The sequence below is a fragment of the Myripristis murdjan genome, chromosome 7 (assembly GCF_902150065.1).
Source record: "Myripristis murdjan chromosome 7, fMyrMur1.1, whole genome shotgun sequence".
Lineage (NCBI taxonomy): Eukaryota > Metazoa > Chordata > Actinopteri > Holocentriformes > Holocentridae > Myripristis > Myripristis murdjan.
The window spans coordinates 15,211,904-15,227,655 of NC_043986.1; the positions used below are offsets into that span (position 1 = coordinate 15,211,904).

The window sequence follows — 15,752 nt, forward strand, 5'->3', positions numbered from 1 at the left end:
GTATTGGCCTCAAGAAACTATCTCGGTGTATATCTTATCAGAGTGGTCGGTATTTTGTTTATGTATTGGTCACATATCCTTATTCTGAACATCAATTTTAAAAAAAAAAGGTGTGTAACGGTTTGTCTTGATCAGTACTGTGTTTTGTGTGTGATCCTAACATTTCTCCTCTGTCTTGTTTCTGTTACAGGGGCCAAGATTTCACCTGATCATATGGAATTCCTACCTTTTGAATGTTTTTTTTTTTTTTTCTGCAGTGACATGAGATGCTGCAGATCAGTGTAACAAATCAGAGTGAACACTTAATGAAATAGTTATTCTTTTATATTTAATCTTTTAGGTATGAAGACACAATATGCTTGAGGAGGCTTTCTAACATGACATGGATAAATATATCACACAATGTCTGACATATCCCCTCAGGGAAACAAGGCAATAGCATAACCTGCTGAAGCATTTATGATATAGAAAAAAAGGCAGAGGCTTTGCTGAGGGCTAAATTATGTCTACTGACATCTGGTGTTTGTTCAAAGAACTGAAGCATTAGCTATAATGAACGATAAGGAAGAAGTGACAGTCTACATGTTTGATACACTGCTGATAACACTTTAAGTCTATGCTTATTTCATAAATAATGACCTGGTACATTTTTAACAGTCGCTTAAAGGAGAAGGTCTTTATAATATGCCGCTCAATTCAAAAATACATACAATGATTTGAATAAAAAAGAAACGTACAGAGCTCACTGATATGTAATGTGCAATCGTGAGTCATTTTCAACGCAGAAGAAAGATGTAAACATGTAAATTATCGTCTAAAATGATGCAAGTGCATCTCCAGTGAATCACTGTTTGAAGGACATCAGCCCACCATTGCTGCCTGCTGTATCAACGCTCTCAGGTGTCACAGCTACAGAGAAAGAGGGAGAGAGATGGATCAATATTACATTAAGCCTCTAGTGTGAAGAATCTGGCAACACGCCCATCATCATACAGAGAATGATTCATAGTAAGTAAATGCATTTGTAATATGGCTGTATTACCTTGGTCCTCCGGGGAGGTTATGGGTAGGGGTGTTGACTCACTGCAAATTGTGCCATTGTTATCCCCATCTTGAGAGAGACACACATTCACAGCAAACCAAGGACACATCGTTGAGTGCAAGCTGAACCAAGCAGCACTTGAATCATTTTTTATCATTTTAAGAGGTGCAAGCATGACTTGCTGAAGCTCTGTTGTTGTTGTACTCATTCACCTTCATCTTTTTTGAAGGTATCTGGAGCTCAGAAACGATTAATAGCTATAGCAACCAAACTTGGGCTCTAAGTCTCACCACCATCTCACCATTAAAAAAAAAAAAAAAAAAAAAAAAAAAGAACAGATCAAATATAATCTGTCAGATACTGGTGTTTTAACAGCTAACTTTATATTTCAACCACTTTCTCACATTATTTCAAATTTAGGCTAAAGCACATTTTCCACTAATTTTTTTTTGGACAAAGTTGGTCCAGTCACGGCCCAATGTTTCACATTCTGTCTGGACTATCCACAAGAAAAAAAAAAAAGTTGTTGAATGGATTTTTGGCATTGCATATCATTTGCCCAATTTTATGTAAAAATAAAATTAAGACCTATGCTTTAATTCATTAACACATTTTGCTACCATAACCAAACTTAGGAGACATGGGTAAACAGTGATTCTGAGGTAATGTGCAAAACATAGTGGCGTTTCACCAATAGGTGGCACTATAGCAATGTTATGCTGCTAGAAGGCACCATCAAAATTTGAGAGCAATAAAGGCAGAGCATGTTGAGGAAGATTACAGTTGCCAACAAAACAGCTGAAAGTTAAACGGATCGCTTGCTATTATTTATCTCTGGTCACTGAATGTCAAAAGATACATCTGGCCATGACAAATGACTGTTACAATATAAGTGCTCATGCCGATGTTCTGCAATTTTGAATTTGATCTAAAATATGTTTTTTTTTTACTTTCAACTAGATTAATATTTTTTCATGGACTGTATTACTGTTGTTTAGGTTATTTACCTTTCGCTGGTGCATTTAGGTCTGCCTCAGTGATGTACTCAACCAGTGGATTGGGTGCATCTGTAGCAGGGATGAAGAAACAGTGAAAGGCTTAAGCACAGGGAAGTGTTACTGTAATGTTAGTTTCACTTACAGAAGTCTCAGAAATAGCTCAAAAATTAGTTCATGATGGTGCTATATCTGTAAAATATGCAGAAGCAATAACTGAAATCACGAGGCCTTGTTAGAATTGGGGTCAGCATACCATCGCGTGCCTTCAGTTCAGCCATGGTGAGAAACAGGTTGGACTCTTCTGGTTTTGTATCACTCACATCTATAAGAATATAAATGAGAGTTTGTCAACTTATTGTGGCTACAGAGGCCAAATGTTGGTGCACCTTTGAGGCAAAAGATGTTCTTATAAAAGGCCACATAGTACACATACAAAGTCTGATTGGGAAATGAAGCTATCAGGAAACCACATCACTCTTGACACATTTAATATTGCTTGTGTTTGTAGAATATATAGTTTAAAAAAAAAAAAAAAAAAAAAAGCTAAATCAAACCTTGTTTGCGGGTTAATCTGAGGACAATGCATCCAATAAAGACAGCAATGATGCCAAAGAACAGGCAGCCAGAGATAGAGAGGAGCACCCTCCTCTTCAGAACTACAGAAAAGAGGCAAGAGAGAGGGATCAAATGGAGAGAGCATATTTGGAAGACATAAGTATACAATGCCTTCAGAGAAATATGTTTAATCAGCATTAGCAATACAGTTCATTTAAGGCAGATCCTCACAAAGACTCCACACCCCTCTTGCAGACCTCAGTAATACTCACGGAGATTCTTCGTCTTCAAGGGCTCGCTCTCCATAGAATAAAATGGCCTCTCAGTGCGGACACCCTTGCAGGTGTACTGACTCTGGTCCGGGTCATTCTTGGGTGTAACTGTATACTTCTCAGAGTGAGACAGAGGGATCTGTTCTGTCTCTTTAAACCTGTGTGATTTTGAGTGTTGAATGTTTAAAGAGGTCAGAGATTACACACACCACACAAGACACGTTTTGAACTCTACATCAGCAGTTCTCAACCTTTTTGAGTTGCGACCCCTTAAAACAAGCCAGTGCCGACTTGTGACCCCCTGTCACAGGCTGCATATGCAGTTTTTAAACTAATCAGTATTTCACAAGAAACAAAAAAATAGAGCAAAATATATTTTAAAAAAATAATCATGATAATTGTGCATGTTTTTTTTCCCCTGTCCCCTATGTCTCATTGTCTTAAGAGTTATTTTGCAACCCCATGATGGGTCCTGAGCCCAACTGCTCTGCATTCCCATGCATAAACTGGAGTGCTGGATCTTACCATGTGTAGTTCCATTGGCGTTGATTTTCTTGCACTTCACACTTAAGCAGCAGGCTATCAGTGGAGAAGACTTGTGACCAGCCAGTTAATAGAGTCATGACTGCTTTCGGGCGCTCTGCAGAAACACAGTTGGAAATGAAATGGACTTGCTCAGCGGTCAGGGCAGTTTTACCAACTGCCCTTTTTAAACCACCTCTTAAACCAGAGGTGGTTTAAAAAGAAACAGTTTGAGGATACACACACACACACACACACTGTTTTTAACCACCATCAAAAATGTTTAATATGTGTCTTTCAGTTATCTAGAATTACTTTCAGTACCTAAAATTACTAATAGTAATTAAACTTAGCGAGGGAGATTAAATGAAATTCACTATGTCAATCAGCTAAAAAAAACACACAGAGAGACACACAAACCTCACCATAGACTTTGAGTTCAAACTCAAGGCTTGTCTTGGTGCTGACAGACCTGGACCTGGTCTTATGTCGTCCCCTACATCGGTATTTTCCAGCATCTTCGTCTGAAGCAGCCTGAATGGAAAGTGTAGCTTCATTCGAGCCAGAGAGCTCCGTTCCATTTTTGAACCAAACATAGGTCCAGTCCGAGGGGGTATGAATGTCACAGCTCAACTCTACATACTCTTTGTGGAACACATCCGACCACTGGGTCAATCGAGTCAAGGTTGGTGTAGGAATTTCTGAAGAGAAAAAGATCAAATTGGAAAAAAAAGAAAAAAAAATCATATACTTAGAGCTATCCTCAGATATATTAGAATTATACAGTGTGAGATCCATAAGCACTTATTACTGCACCTACATAACACACATCAAAACATAACAAGTAATTCCTTCTTTGGCTCACCAAATATCTGTATAGTCCGTCCTTCACTGTACGATATATTGAACTGTGCTTTGCCTCTCCTGGCCATGCACTCGTAAGTCCCATTGTCTGCTGAAGTAACAGCATCAATGTTAAATCTATCCCCACTAGTGGAAAGCAGTGATCCATTTTTGTACCACAGATACTCCCAGTCGGACGAGAGCTCAACTGCACAGCTGAAGGACACTGACTCTCCGGAATACACCCTCTCAGTATTTGGATTTTGAGTCATCACAGGCTTAGAATTGTTTGCTAAAAACCCAAAGAAAGAAATGAATTATTTTTGTTGATATCAATTATTGTATTAACCACTAATATAAACAATAGTAACTCAAGGATGAAAAGTTATAAAAAAAAATTAAGTCATGCAGCACACTCACGATAGACTGTTAGACTCTCTGCATTGCTGGGTTCAGTTTCTACAGGCCTGCTCTTGTGTTGTCCATTACAGGTGTAATGTCCTTCATGTTGTGCAGTAATGCTCATGTTGAGAGATGATCCATCTGCACTGAGGGACATGGACTGATCATCTTTAATTTTCTGGTCATTCTGGTACCAAGAATAAGTCCAGTCAGAGCTGCCTTCAATCTTACAGGTGAACTCCACACGCTCAGAAGGAAACACATCAGGCCAGGGTGTCTGTCGCTCCAGAGATGGAACGGGAATAACTATATAGAAAAAGAACAACATTACTTAGTAAATGTTGTGTTTACTCAAACATTTCTATGTGTGTTGTTGTGCCATATCTTATTTTGTTACCAAAGTATTGGTAATGTTTGTATGGAGGCATAAGTTACTTTAGAGCTCAAAATGGTTCTGCCTCACTCCACCTCTTCCTCCTTCCATTGTCTCTATTTGAAGTTCCCTCAAAATCTCCTTCTAGTTGTGGGGCTCCTACTGTAGAAACACTCACTGGCTCATTCCTTTTGCTCTGTAGCCAATCAAAATCAACTCCCTGCTGCAGAGAACAACCCCCATTGCCCAGGTATAAACTCGAAACCACCTAGTTAACATGTCTTTAGTGCACCGGGAGCTCACAAACCCATATCAAATTAAATTTCATATGCTAATTAATCAGTAAGTGGACATGAGTTGGATAAATCCTCAGCATTGTATGTACCTGGGAACCTATTTGGATTTTCTACTGGGCTGAGGTTAAGATTTTCTTATTGAAATGAGGCACAAGCAAGAAAGCAGTATACAAACTAAATTTACCTGTGGGTACAAATAAAGTAACCAGACTTGACCTGATACACAGAAACAGGAAGGCTGCAGACCAGCATGCCACAACATTTAACAGAGCTCACCATCATCTGTGATATTAGTTGTGTTCTTAAGTCCAGTGGTGATTTTCCTGTTTTGGAAATTATAGTTACAAAAGAAAAGCGTGACATCCCAACACAAAACTCTGTTGTTCCCTGTTTTTGATGTACTAAACAAATAGATTTTGTCCTCCACTTAGCACTGAGAGTAGGTTTCATATGAAAAAGGGTATCTGTATCTAGTAGAGTTTTCTAAAAGGGGCTTGGAGATTTTTGAAGGCTTCAGTCAGGTTAACAGTATGACTGTAAAGGACCATGGCAACTGCATATGCATGAACATCAACAACTGATGCATTTTCACAAAACAGCTTAGTTTGTTTTCTTAAAACATAATTTAAAAGCATTTAAAGTCATCGTTTGTACCTACCAAGGATATGTAAGGTCGCCTCTTCGCTGTCATCTGTGAAGAATGCTGTTTTTCCTCTGGTGGCCTTGCATTTGTATACCCCACCATCAGAATGAGCAAGAGGACTGATGGTTTTATTGCTGTCAGAAGTGGGCAGCTGCTGTCCGTCTTTGTACCACAGATACTCCCAGCCAGAAGACACATGAACCTTACAGCTGATGGACCACGTTTCTCCAACATACATCTCCGTAATGCCGGGATCCTTGCTCAGGATTGGTTTGGGTTTGTCTTTTAAATTGAAAAGATAGTTCACCCCATATCATCACTACAATACAGTAGATCTTTAACTGACAAGCTTCCCTATGTAAAAATACAGTACATCGAGGCTAAATGATAAAATCCAAAGGCTGCATAATATGTCAGTGACATAACATATTGTGTCATTTGAACATCCAATCCGTGACAATACAGCAACAAAATATTGTTTTGTATTCTACTATATCTCCTCAGTCCTTCTTAGCAGTGTTTGTGGTAAAGATGCTCAAGTGTTTTGTCAGATTATATTAAAGAGCATGGCAAATTAAAATAAACGGTTAATAGTGTATTTTTTGAGATAAATTAACAGAAGCATTAAAACTCACCATCAACTTTGATATTAACAGTGTTGCTAAATCCAGTGCTGATTTTCCTGTTTTTGTGATGACCTTGACAGGTGTAGATTCCTTGATCTGTTTGAGTAGCTGAAAGGATGGTGAGCAGCGATCCCTCTGCATCCAGGGACAGAGATGAACTTTTCTGGAGCTCTGCTCCATCTTTGCGCCAGGTAAAAGTCCAGTCAGAGCTGCCAGCAACAACACAGCTCAACTCCACCTTCTCAGACTGGAACACATCAGGCCATTGTGTCTTTCGCTCCAGAGATGGTACTGGTGGGTCTGGAAATATGCAAAAAGTGTAAAGTTTTGACATTAAATATGCAACAAGTGAAAGATTTTGACAAGATTTTGAGTTAACACAAGAGCAGACAATAAAATCTATTGTGGATTAAAGAGTAACCAAACCCTAAACCCAAATCTCTGTGAAGCCTGACATCTAACAGTGAAAAGTAAGGTGGCTGGTCCTCAGTGGCAGGTGATGTCACCACCTGCTGTGCGCAATAGAGGGTGACATCACCAGCTACTCTACTTTTCACCATAAGACATCAGGAGATCAGAATTTGGGGTTTGGTTGCTCTCCGAGAAGGAAATAAGATCTTTATCATGCCTATACTAAATTGTGTTTATTATTCTAAGATTTACAGCTGGTGTAGAGTTCAGAGATTTACAAGTCCAGTGCAAGATATACCAGGCAGTTAATCACAATCAAAAATCAGAATCAGAAATACTTCATTGATCCCAGAGGGAGAAATTGGGTGAGCTGCAGTTGCTCAAATTCTCTCAGGGAAAAATATATATAGCATAAGTGAAATTCCAAGAGATCGAAAAGGAAAATAAGAATTGTAAAAATATGTGCACTAGAAATTTGTAAAAAAGTATTCACATTCTGTGCCTTATTTAAAAATATGCACTAATCCTAGAATAATATTACACAAATATACACAAAAATAAGAAATTGTGAATATGTAAAAAGTATACCTATATACACCATATATACAACCGAGTATCGCACTATATAATTATAATAGTTCTGCAGGTACAATGCAATGCAATGGCTTTAATAGCTAATTGAAAATGCACATTGTGAGCGAGTCACATCACCATGTTTACAGATGTGAATGTGACATACGCTCGTTAATTTGCCTAAAAATAAAGAGGTCATTTTTCACACAGTGTGACCAGCATGGCGTCAAGGTGATTAATGATGAATACATTGTAAAGAAGAGCTTACCGGAGAACTGCAGGGTTTTTGTTTCACTCTTCTCTGTTTCGAAAGGGGTCTCGCCTCTTTTGGCTTGGCACCAGTACTGTCCATTGTTGGATGTCGTTGGATGATTCACGGTGTAATTAGGACCTGTTGTGAGTTCTGCTGCGTTCTGGTACCAAACATACTCCCATCCAGAGGAACTGTCAACCCTACAGGTGAAGGAAACAGGCTCTCCGCTGTACATCTTGTCAAAGCTTGGACTTTGGGTAACCACAGGTTTGGGTTTGTTTTCTGCTCAAAACAGAAAGAAAACAATGTACAGTTTCAGTTGTTTTATATCAACCATTGCCCTGACACTGGACATGAACATGAATGGAACTTAATGGAACTTACCATAGACGCGGAGGGTAAGTGAATTACTGTCTCCAGTGGTGACTGGCTTTCCCTTGTGCTGCCCTCTACAGACGTAATTTCCAGAATTTGATTTTGACGTTGGGATGATCGTGAGCTTTGATCCGTCTGCAGCCAAGGACACTGCTGGGTCATCGCTGAGTGGTTGTCCATCTTTGTGCCAGGTTAAGGTCCAGTCAGAGTTTTCAGGCTTGCAGCTCAACTCCACTGTCTCAGAAGGGAACACATCCAACCAGCGTGTCTCTTGCTTCAAAACTGGCTTGGGTGGCTCTGGAAATTGATTAAAGGATATTGATGAAATAAGCCACATACTCCTTGAAGTAAGTGCCATTAAGAACGAGATAAGAGTTCTTCCAAAATAAGATCTAACAAGCTGATTATTGGCCCAAAGATTAATCACATTATTCAGACTCATATTAAAGACGCTTGCTTACAGAAATCTTCCCAAGACCACTGCTTACAAAACAATGATGGCTCTGAAAACAGAATCTATGCTGTTAATCTACGCTTTTAACTTTAAATAATAACTGGTGTATTTTCTTCCCCAAAATTGCAGTCATGAAACCATTCCAAAGAGCTTGATGATGGCAAAGCTGTGTCCACTGCACAACCAATGAAGCTGAAATCTCACCAGTGACAGCTAAGGTAACGGGGTTGCTGAATTCTGACAGATCCTCTCCTCGCTTGATTTTGCACCAGTAAGTACCGCTATTAGCCAGCGTAGCAGGTGTAATGGTGTAACTGGTCAAACTGGGATCAGAAGATGACAGAAGTGTTTCTTGGTTTTTATGGTACCACAGATACGTCCAGTCAGGAGAGCTGCTACTGGCACCACAGCTCAGACCAGCGCTTTCCCCTTGGTAAATCTGACCAGCAGGTGGATCCAGAGTCAGAGTCGGAGTCACACTCTGAATTGGGAGCTGAGTGGTTGGAGGAGTCATGGTTTGTTCTGGGGATATGAGGATATGGAGATTAGAATCACAACAGCCAACAATATCACAAGTGTGGATTTAAACAGTAAAAGCTGTAACTGTCTACATCTGAGTTTACAGATGAAGCCTGCATAAATAATAATAATAATAATAATAATAATAATAATAATAATAATAATAATAACTTTATTTATATAGCACAGTTCATACAGCAGGTGCAACTCAAAGTGCTTTACATCAATAAAGTGGAGACAGAGACAAATAAAAGAAAAGCAGAATAATAGATAAATAAGTAAAGTAAAACTGCCCCCCTCCCCCAATCCTTCCACATCCACCAGCACACACGCACACAAACACACACACATAAACGCACACAGACCTTCACACACTCAAACATACGTACATATGCATATACAAAGGCACAACAATTAAGCAAATGCAAGAAGAAACCACTAGACGAGAATGGAGCGAAGTACACTGAAAATTTTATAAATTAAGTCGTTTTCAAAAAGAAACAGAAGATGGCCACTGCATCAACAAGTATACCATGCAAAAATGCATTCTCATTTTAAAACATTTAATCACTCTGAGTAGGTTTGCTGAGAACGTACGCTCTTTTTTTTACCAACGCCCTGCTGCACGCTCACACGGTCATACATATTCACACCCATGGGGTGACAGAGTACAACCACAGACTTCCCTGATGGCCACTGAGCAGCAGCAGCGGCTTCATCTCCCCCACCCAGTTATTTTCCTGCTGGTCCCAAGGATCACAAGAACAACCCTCTGGTCACAAGCCCACTTATCTAACCTTTAGGCATGGCTGCTCCAATAATAAATTGATAATGAAACAGAACAACATACTTCAGTATGAAGACGCATGGATGATAAAGTTACAGAAACAGCAAACAGGACTGAAAACATGATATCACTTGGTAAAATGAAGGCTTTCAAACAAATTACCAACAAACTCTGTGCTCCTATTCTATGCTTGAATGCCTCAAGTTTGCTGTTTTTTGGATGGAATCAAAGCTTTGTCCCTCTTCCTCCTTCATGAGCAGCACGTCTCTGTGAAAGACTCACCCTCCAAGCAGACCACAAATCATCTCTACTAAGGAGCGCAATAACACTATCGCAATATAAAGAATCAGAAACATAGATTACTGTCAGCGAGTCGATGCTTGCAGTTGGTACGGAGCAGACACAATAAAATACTTAGTGTCCCAGTTCCTAGCAATTGTCTTTGCCTAATTCACGCTTCCTGAATGCAACAGCTTGCATAGTCTTTGTTCTCTGCAGATTATTTACCACACTAACAGGGTTTAGTTAACTGAGTTTGAGGAGACCGCTTTAGACTTTGGTAAATAATTTGTTTTTGTAATGATTAAAACTGATAAAATATAGCAACATTAGCTCATAGTGAATAAGAATATAGACGCTTGGGCACACACATGTGAGGGAGGCAATTGCTAGAAAAGAGAGATCTATAGAAACAAACGGAAAAAAAATCATTTTGAAAGCAATTTTCACCGTGCCTCTATTCTGCACCTGCTTTGTTGAGTCTGTGTCTTAGACAGTTTTCTGTCCCAACGAAATGTGATAAGCATTAAAAAATCAGAGTCCACCAGCTTCGAGGCTATAAGACACAGGCAGAAAGTTCTCCCATTTCTTTCAAAAGCTAAAATAGATTTGAATTGCTGCTGATAATCATTATCATCTGTGACATGATACACTATGTAAGTATTTTTTCTTACCATAGTCAGAGGTCGGAGAAGTCTGAGAAGCACAGAGAGCAGTGAAAGCTGTTGAGGAAGGACAGATTTGGTTTATTTACAGCTCTTTATATTCCAGTGTCAGCTATATTTGACAGGAGTTTAAACAAAATACTCTGAAATTAGTTTGGAAATCAGATTAGATCTCTATGAAAAATATTCAGTTGGAATCAGAGCATTTTAATTCATGAAAAATGCCACTTGTCTGTCATTAAACACATTCATCAATCACGAAAATTGACTTTTTTCTCTACTGAACATACAACTGCCTAAAAACTTACATAGGATGCCGAAGGCCTTGATGAGCCACATTTTCCATTGAGTTGCACGTGTAGAGACTGGTGCATGCACAGAGCAGAGCTATCAGTGAGTTGTATCATACACAATCTGCACAGCGTATTCTGTCGGTACAGAAAAAAGGCGCATGGGTGTGTGTTTGAAGTTCATTTCAAAACTCACCTCAGGACAGCAGTTTTCCTGTCTCTCTGACGTGTGCCACTTCCTCGAAGCAACAGGAAGCGTGTTGGTCAACCGCATTCAGATGTTTTTCTTCTTAAGTTGAATTTGTTCCTGCTGATTCGCACTAAAGCACGACAGGGCCAAGGGAGTTAGGACACACAGACGCCTATGTTGATGTGCTGACACCACTAAGGACATGTTTTGAGAACTGAAAACGGTTGTTGTTGCTTGCATGTAGAGCTGATCGAAATGACATCAAAAAGGCCTAAAAGTCAAACCTCTGAAATAAAGTCAAATAAGGTCAAAGGTCTGGTGTATTGCAGAGTGCGTCATCTTCTTTTATCAGTATGAATGTTACATCAACTGTCCAGCTGTGCATGTGTGGGAAAATGTTTTTACAAATTAAAGGAACTGTGAGCTGCAGTTAGAAAATATATATATATATATATATATCTGTTAACCCTGTCCATCAACCACAGACGCCACAGGAAAATTTACGCTTTGTCAGCCGGGAGGCATGTTCCGCTCTCTTGACTTGTAAATGGAAAGTAGTTTAATCTCAACTTTCAATTCCTAGTCGTGCAAAACACACGCTGCTGTAATGTTTTACGATGCAAATATTTATATAAATGACAGTGTTCACAGTCCTTTTAAAGCCCAAGCTCAGTGGTCAAATAGAGTCAATCTTTCTGTCAAGAGACAAGTGTCTGTTAATTCATTTGACAGGAAAAAAACTTGAGTGCTGTGGAAAGTTAACCATATACTGGGCCACAGGGGTGAGATTAGATATGACTCTCAAAATGAGGTGTCAGACAGATAGTACGGCAGGCTGGTGTTCCTCTGCCAGTGGCTCTGTCTCACCACAAGGTGTCAGTATAGCCCCGGGAAGATAGCACTGTCTGGGCCGCATCTCTTACATTAGATAGAGGTCTACATTTCTAGCATTTGCTGTTACAGGCAAATTTGTGCTTTTGAAACAGATAAAGATGATGCCAAGTATTCAACTCACACACTATGGTATGTCTGATACATGGTCTAACTGACTGAACCATTACTTAGTAGTACAAACCCTAATTTGTACAGTTATGCAAGAATTTCCTAAAATGGCCTTTAACACACTAGCAGTAACTGAATGTTTATGAGAGTCGCACCCTGTCATAGTAGAAGTGTTTTGTCCAAGCCTACTGAACATATCGAATAAGATGCAATGAAATTCAACAGATAAACCACACACGAGTGCTTTTTCAGGTTCACCATGAGAAAGGGAGGACATGATCCCTCGGGCATCACTTCAGTTCAACCATTGGATGAGTCTATGGGCTGCACGCAGGAATGTAAGGAGGTACCTCTACTCCAGCCAGCGCCAACAGTGACACAGACAGTCAATGGTTTAATTATGACATTATTATGACATTATACTTTATGGATTTCATAAGGGAAAGTTTTTGCCTAGCACAGGGAGGTTAGAATGGACGGTCAGCTATAGTTCCCGCAGTGCTGGTGGGTGTTCAATGGTTTGCCCAAGGACACCTCATCAGCTGGGATGGATCTCTGCATGTGCCTACTGGACCCCGGCCCAGGGGTGCAAAGGCCAGGGCAGCCTGTGCTTAATGAATGAATGAGTGGATGAATGAATTGGATCCCATGTGACCCATTGCTGTAGAAAAGTCCCAGATGCAGAACCAAAAATGTTGCAGTTTGAAAAGATTTTTGGACCAGCAACCTGTAAACACCTGGAGTGTCTAGCAAAAGCAAGTTGCGTTTTGTATGCAGGGCGCGTCCGCCACCTCCACCTGCCTCATTTCACGCCCTGCATTCCAACACTCATACTACCATACTATTTAGTAGGGAAAAAAATAGTATGTCCCAATACATAGTATGTCAGATGCAGTATGCCAGGAGTACCAGGATGTTCTACTTCTCTGGCCATTCTGACCCACAATCCTTTGTGCAGCGGACGCTAGGTCGCACTGACTGAGTTGCTTGTACAAGCCACGCCCACATACGGACGACAACAAAACACACATATCGCACAAAACTCGCTCAGTGACAACAGCAGCGGCAGGAGGTCAGAATATAAGAAATATGACAGACCACAGCGCAGTATGAAACAGCACCGGCATTTTGACAACAACATTCAAATGTGGCGCTACGGACGGCGGCGGAAGTGAGCAAGAGGGTCGGACTTCAGGGATGATGTATGTAGTGTGTCCCAATAGTATGCATTCGCATGCATTGTATACTAAACTACATACTTTGTATGGGCAGCTGCAGTGCATACTAAAAGTAAACAGTATAAGTATGTGATTTGGAACGCAGGGACGGACTCTGTCGCCCCTCTCAGATTACGTCACTTTACAGCTCCTTCATACCACATTTGCGCATTTTTCACGCCCAGGCACCACCAACTCGCTTCTCTATGGTGTACTGACAGCGCTGTCACATGCTTTACCTTGAGTATCATCTGTTCAGGTGCAGCAGCCTGCCTCAACTTCCTGTAGCTTCCATTCTTGCTACCCAAAGCCATGTAGGCTAAAGGCCTGAACGGCTCGCTGACAAAAAACAACAGCATGACCGCATGAGCGCTGAATGTAAAGCCTAAAATATATTATGTAGGCCTTACCTACTCCAGTCCAGTGTAATCAAACAGGTGAACAGACCCAACTGTCTGGGTGCTGGACACTTCTGAACATCTCTGATCAAAGTGTCAAGATACTCTTCACAAAGTCTGGTGACTCCCGCAGAGATTGGAGCAAATTTGCACTTTAAGTTTCAGTTTCGTTTCCGGCGTGCTCTTTCTGACTGAATGCAGTACTGGTGGGCTTGATGTTTGCATCAGCCAGTGACACTTGTACCGCCATCTTTCTTGTGATGCATGTTGCACTGTTCTACTTCTAATGCATTAATTTGTTAGCACCCGATTCTTTTGTTGAAAGCCCAAGAACTGACCGGAGTCAATCTTCAATTTTCTGATGCAATATTTATTATGGTCACATATAAAGCAAGGCAGCGCTGGTCTCAGTGTGACAGAGCTCTCGCAGGATCTCCGTCAGAAAGAGCCCCGATATCAGGAAATGATGCACATTTATGTTCTTGGGCTGGGCCTGCCCCGTACAGAGGTTGGACGTATACGCAACCGAGAATAATTGTCCAGTTACCCGGACATGGACAGGCCAACCACTGTCCACGCCTTGTTTCTGGAATGTGTGATGCTATGTGTGTGAATGTTGACTGGGTGTGTATCTAATGCAACAGACCTAACTAACAAGATAGAGAAAGTACATCTGGCTCCTGGTTTATCTGTCTTCTGCTAGCAGTCAAGCTGTCCTGAACTATATTATACATTGGATAATACAAGAAACATTGAACTCTGAGATACATTGGATAATACAAGAGACATCGAACTATAAGGCCAATTGTAACAAATTCACATATTTTTTTTTACTCCCCATGTATGTATTATTCCTTGTAAAAGTCTAGAGCAAATGCAAACCCATGAGCATTTAATGATATTTTATTTTACAGGCAATAATACATGCAAATAAAATTCTTCCCTAGTGAGGAGGATAATTTAAATTTGTGTGGAATATAGCATCACATTAGTGCACTAATAATTAATTGGTGTATTTTGACACACATGCTTTGGCTTATGCATTTTCAGTGCTCTTGTCTATGGACATGACAAGTACCTATCCTGATCACACATTTATTATTATTATTGTTGTTGTTGTTGTTATTATGATTATTATTCTTGAGTAGCTACCAATTCAGCAGCATCATAGATCATAATCCTTTGTCCTGTTTCGATTTCAGTAGGATACTGCAATGCCAAATACACCAAAGCAGCTGGTTGGAGTGCATGCTGCCTTTACTTTGTGTATGCAGAGTAAAAGTATAGTGCATCTATGTTAAGCAGGGGGAGTGCTTGCCAACTTTGCAGTGTATGGTAGATGTGGGTCCTCTGGCTGACAGGCGATCTGTCTGATCACTTTGCCACTGGAAAGCCAGCAGAGCTCTCTAGGCACTAGGTGTAACTTCATTCTGAAGTCACTGACACTTTAATGTGTATTCTTAGTGAATAATGCTTTTATTGGCATCGGTGGGATGACACTGAATGATTGGATGTGTCTGCTTGTTCTTGCTGATCATGTTTTTCAGAGAATTCCTGATAATTGTACAATACACCAAACACTGTTTTTAAAAATGATAAAACAAAAGTGAAGTCTTTTTACGTTTTTGTGGAGTGCCGTGGTTTCCATGCTTTACATGGATTCTTGGTGACCACATGCACACCTCTCATCCGCTGACTAGTTTTATGAGGCAGTGAAGATGAGCAATATGCCTTAAGGAGAGAGGCAGGAAGGCAGATGCACTATTT

At 40.2% G+C, this 15,752-nt stretch overlaps 1 protein-coding gene across 1 annotated transcript; it reads right to left on the reverse strand.

Annotated features, from left to right (window-relative positions):
• Positions 1 to 307: 307 nt before the first annotated feature.
• On the reverse strand, positions 308 to 14,111 carry LOC115361395 (carcinoembryonic antigen-related cell adhesion molecule 5). Its single transcript, XM_030054759.1, has 19 exons — positions 13,998 to 14,111; positions 11,375 to 11,498; positions 11,197 to 11,253; positions 10,898 to 10,945; positions 8,843 to 9,160; positions 8,194 to 8,481; positions 7,825 to 8,091; positions 6,582 to 6,872; positions 5,962 to 6,228; positions 4,653 to 4,940; positions 4,255 to 4,524; positions 3,815 to 4,090; positions 3,393 to 3,507; positions 2,868 to 3,025; positions 2,595 to 2,696; positions 2,294 to 2,362; positions 2,050 to 2,109; positions 1,043 to 1,111; positions 308 to 909 (listed from the first exon to the last, which is right to left on the reverse strand). The coding sequence occupies exons 3-19, from the start codon at positions 11,225 to 11,227 to the stop codon at positions 845 to 847; spliced, it is 2,982 nt and encodes a 993-aa protein (XP_029910619.1). The 5' UTR covers positions 11,228 to 11,253; positions 11,375 to 11,498; positions 13,998 to 14,111; the 3' UTR covers positions 308 to 844.
• Between the last annotated feature and the right edge of the window lie 1,641 nt (positions 14,112 to 15,752).

Excerpts from the sequence above, each read along its gene's own strand:
- LOC115361395 (XM_030054759.1), bottom strand. The coding sequence starts at position 11,227 with ATGTGGCTCATCAAGGCCTTCGGCATCCTAT. Across the intron at positions 9,161-10,897 it reads TTCTCCGACCTCTGACTATG|AACAAACCATGACTCCTCCA; the intron begins GTAAGAAAAAAT and ends TCATATCCCCAG. Across the intron at positions 6,229-6,581 it reads TGTTAATATCAAAGTTGATG|ACAAACCCAAACCAATCCTG; the intron begins GTGAGTTTTAAT and ends TCAATTTAAAAG.